The sequence below is a fragment of the Empidonax traillii genome, unplaced genomic scaffold (genome assembly GCF_003031625.1).
Source record: "Empidonax traillii isolate 1590-97213 ecotype Southwest subspecies unplaced genomic scaffold, ASM303162v1 scaffold685:size505991, whole genome shotgun sequence".
NCBI classification, from domain to species: Eukaryota; Metazoa; Chordata; class Aves; order Passeriformes; family Tyrannidae; genus Empidonax; species Empidonax traillii.
Window position 1 is genome coordinate 309,626 of NW_020955878.1, and position 1,652 is coordinate 311,277.

Sequence of the window (1,652 nt, forward strand, 5' to 3'; positions counted from 1 at the left end):
GTGTATGTATGCATGAATTGCCTTCAGTAAATACATCAGTATGTGATCCTGGGCACACATACAGGCTCGGTAGGGAATGAAATCAAGAGCAGCCCTGGGGAGAACTTGTGGGTGCTGGTGGATGAGGCTGGAAACCCCCCTGTGCCCTGGGCTGATCCCCCAGCGTGGGCAGCAGGGCAGGGGGTATTCTGCCCCTCTGCCCCCTCAGGTGAGACCCCCCTGCAGAATAAGAATTAAGAAACACGAATAAGAATAAAAAATAAGAATTAGGGATAATAATTAAAATACAACACTCAATTTCTCATTATTGAAATGGGAAAAGCTCTACAATTTTTATTTTCTAGGCATTAATTATCTAGAGATTGATGAAGGACTAAGCAGTGATTATAAAATAAAAGTGATAGAATGTCACATTTTTGCAATTCTCTCACTTTACAGCATTGCAGTCATTTACTCTTCACTTTCTGCCCTCTTGCCAATCTCCCGGCTCTTCACTCGGAGCTTGTTGACCTGGGACTCTGCAATGTCAGCCCGTTCCTCGGCTTCCTCCAGCTCGTGCTGGATCTTGCGGAACTTGGAGAGGTTGACATTGGAGAGCTCCTCCTGGAGACATGAAGAAACATAAAATGGGCTTAAAATGGTTTATAATCCTACTGTAACACCACCCTTAACATGCTGTGGCATTTCCCTTTTTAATAATGAAAAATACTCCTAAGACTATGAGTTAGTATGTAATTCTCTCTAATACTTCTAGGAGGAATCCAAGGAAATAGCTTAAGTGCTAAATGTTTCGATGGTTAGTAAGACATACCAAGAACCTAGCTCTAAATATGAAGTGCTAGTGCACTATGGAACTTTTGAATGATTATATATAATTGCAGTTATTTCCATTAAATAATTTTCCAGTTATTTACTCCTACAAAATTAAATATTACAATTTTTGAAGGTGATTTTTTTCTCTGCTAGGCAGAAATATGAAATAAAGAAACTGAAAGGAAGCAGATTCCTACTCCCACAATGTTCAGCATGGTTTAAACAGAGGGGAAAACACATCAATACTCACAGCCTCTTCAGCCTGTCTCTTGTAGGCCTTCACCTTCATTTGCAGCTTGTCCACCAGATCCTGCAGCCTGAGAACATTCTTCCTGTCTTCCTCAGACTAGAGAGACAATAGACAAGAAAGAGAGGCAGCTCTTTGACCCTTCTCTACATAAAATAGACAGTAACATTCCTAACTGATCACTGCCGGCCAGTAAGAAAGAAGTGATAAGCTAGATCTTCTTAACAAGACCTGAAACATAAGTTCTTCTTTCAGTCTTCCCCTTTTTGTGTGTGTGACCCAGGAGAGAGGAAAATTCCTAAGGGCTACATTTTAGCTTTCCTGGAAGAAGAGTGTGTCAATACAAAGAAACCTCCAGCCTTACCTGGTAGGTGAGTTCCTTCACCCTCCTCTCGTACTTGCGCACACCCTTCACGGCTTCAGCGCTGCGCTTCTGCTCAGCATCAACCTCCCCTTCCAGCTCCCGCACCTGCAATGAGGAGCCCATCCCTGCAGCTTCCCTGGGGTGTCTCTCCAAGGGACAGGGTCACTCATGCACCAGCACAGCCCTGCTCACCCTGGCCTCCAGCTTCTGGATTTGCTTCTTGCCTCC

General features: G+C 43.7%; 1 protein-coding gene across 1 annotated transcript in view; it reads right to left on the reverse strand.

The window, feature by feature from the left end:
* Positions 1-310: 310 nt before the first annotated feature.
* Positions 311-1,652, reverse strand: part of LOC114065640 (myosin-7-like) — a 21,362-nt gene continuing 20,020 nt past the window's right edge. The window contains exons 24-27 of the mRNA XM_027899698.1: positions 1,617-1,648; positions 1,425-1,529; positions 1,064-1,159; positions 311-603 (exon numbers count right to left, since the gene is read on the reverse strand). Coding sequence (XP_027755499.1) covers positions 451-603; positions 1,064-1,159; positions 1,425-1,529; positions 1,617-1,648 — 386 coding nt within the window. The 3' untranslated portion in view covers positions 311-450. The remainder of the gene's footprint in view (positions 604-1,063; positions 1,160-1,424; positions 1,530-1,616; positions 1,649-1,652) is intronic.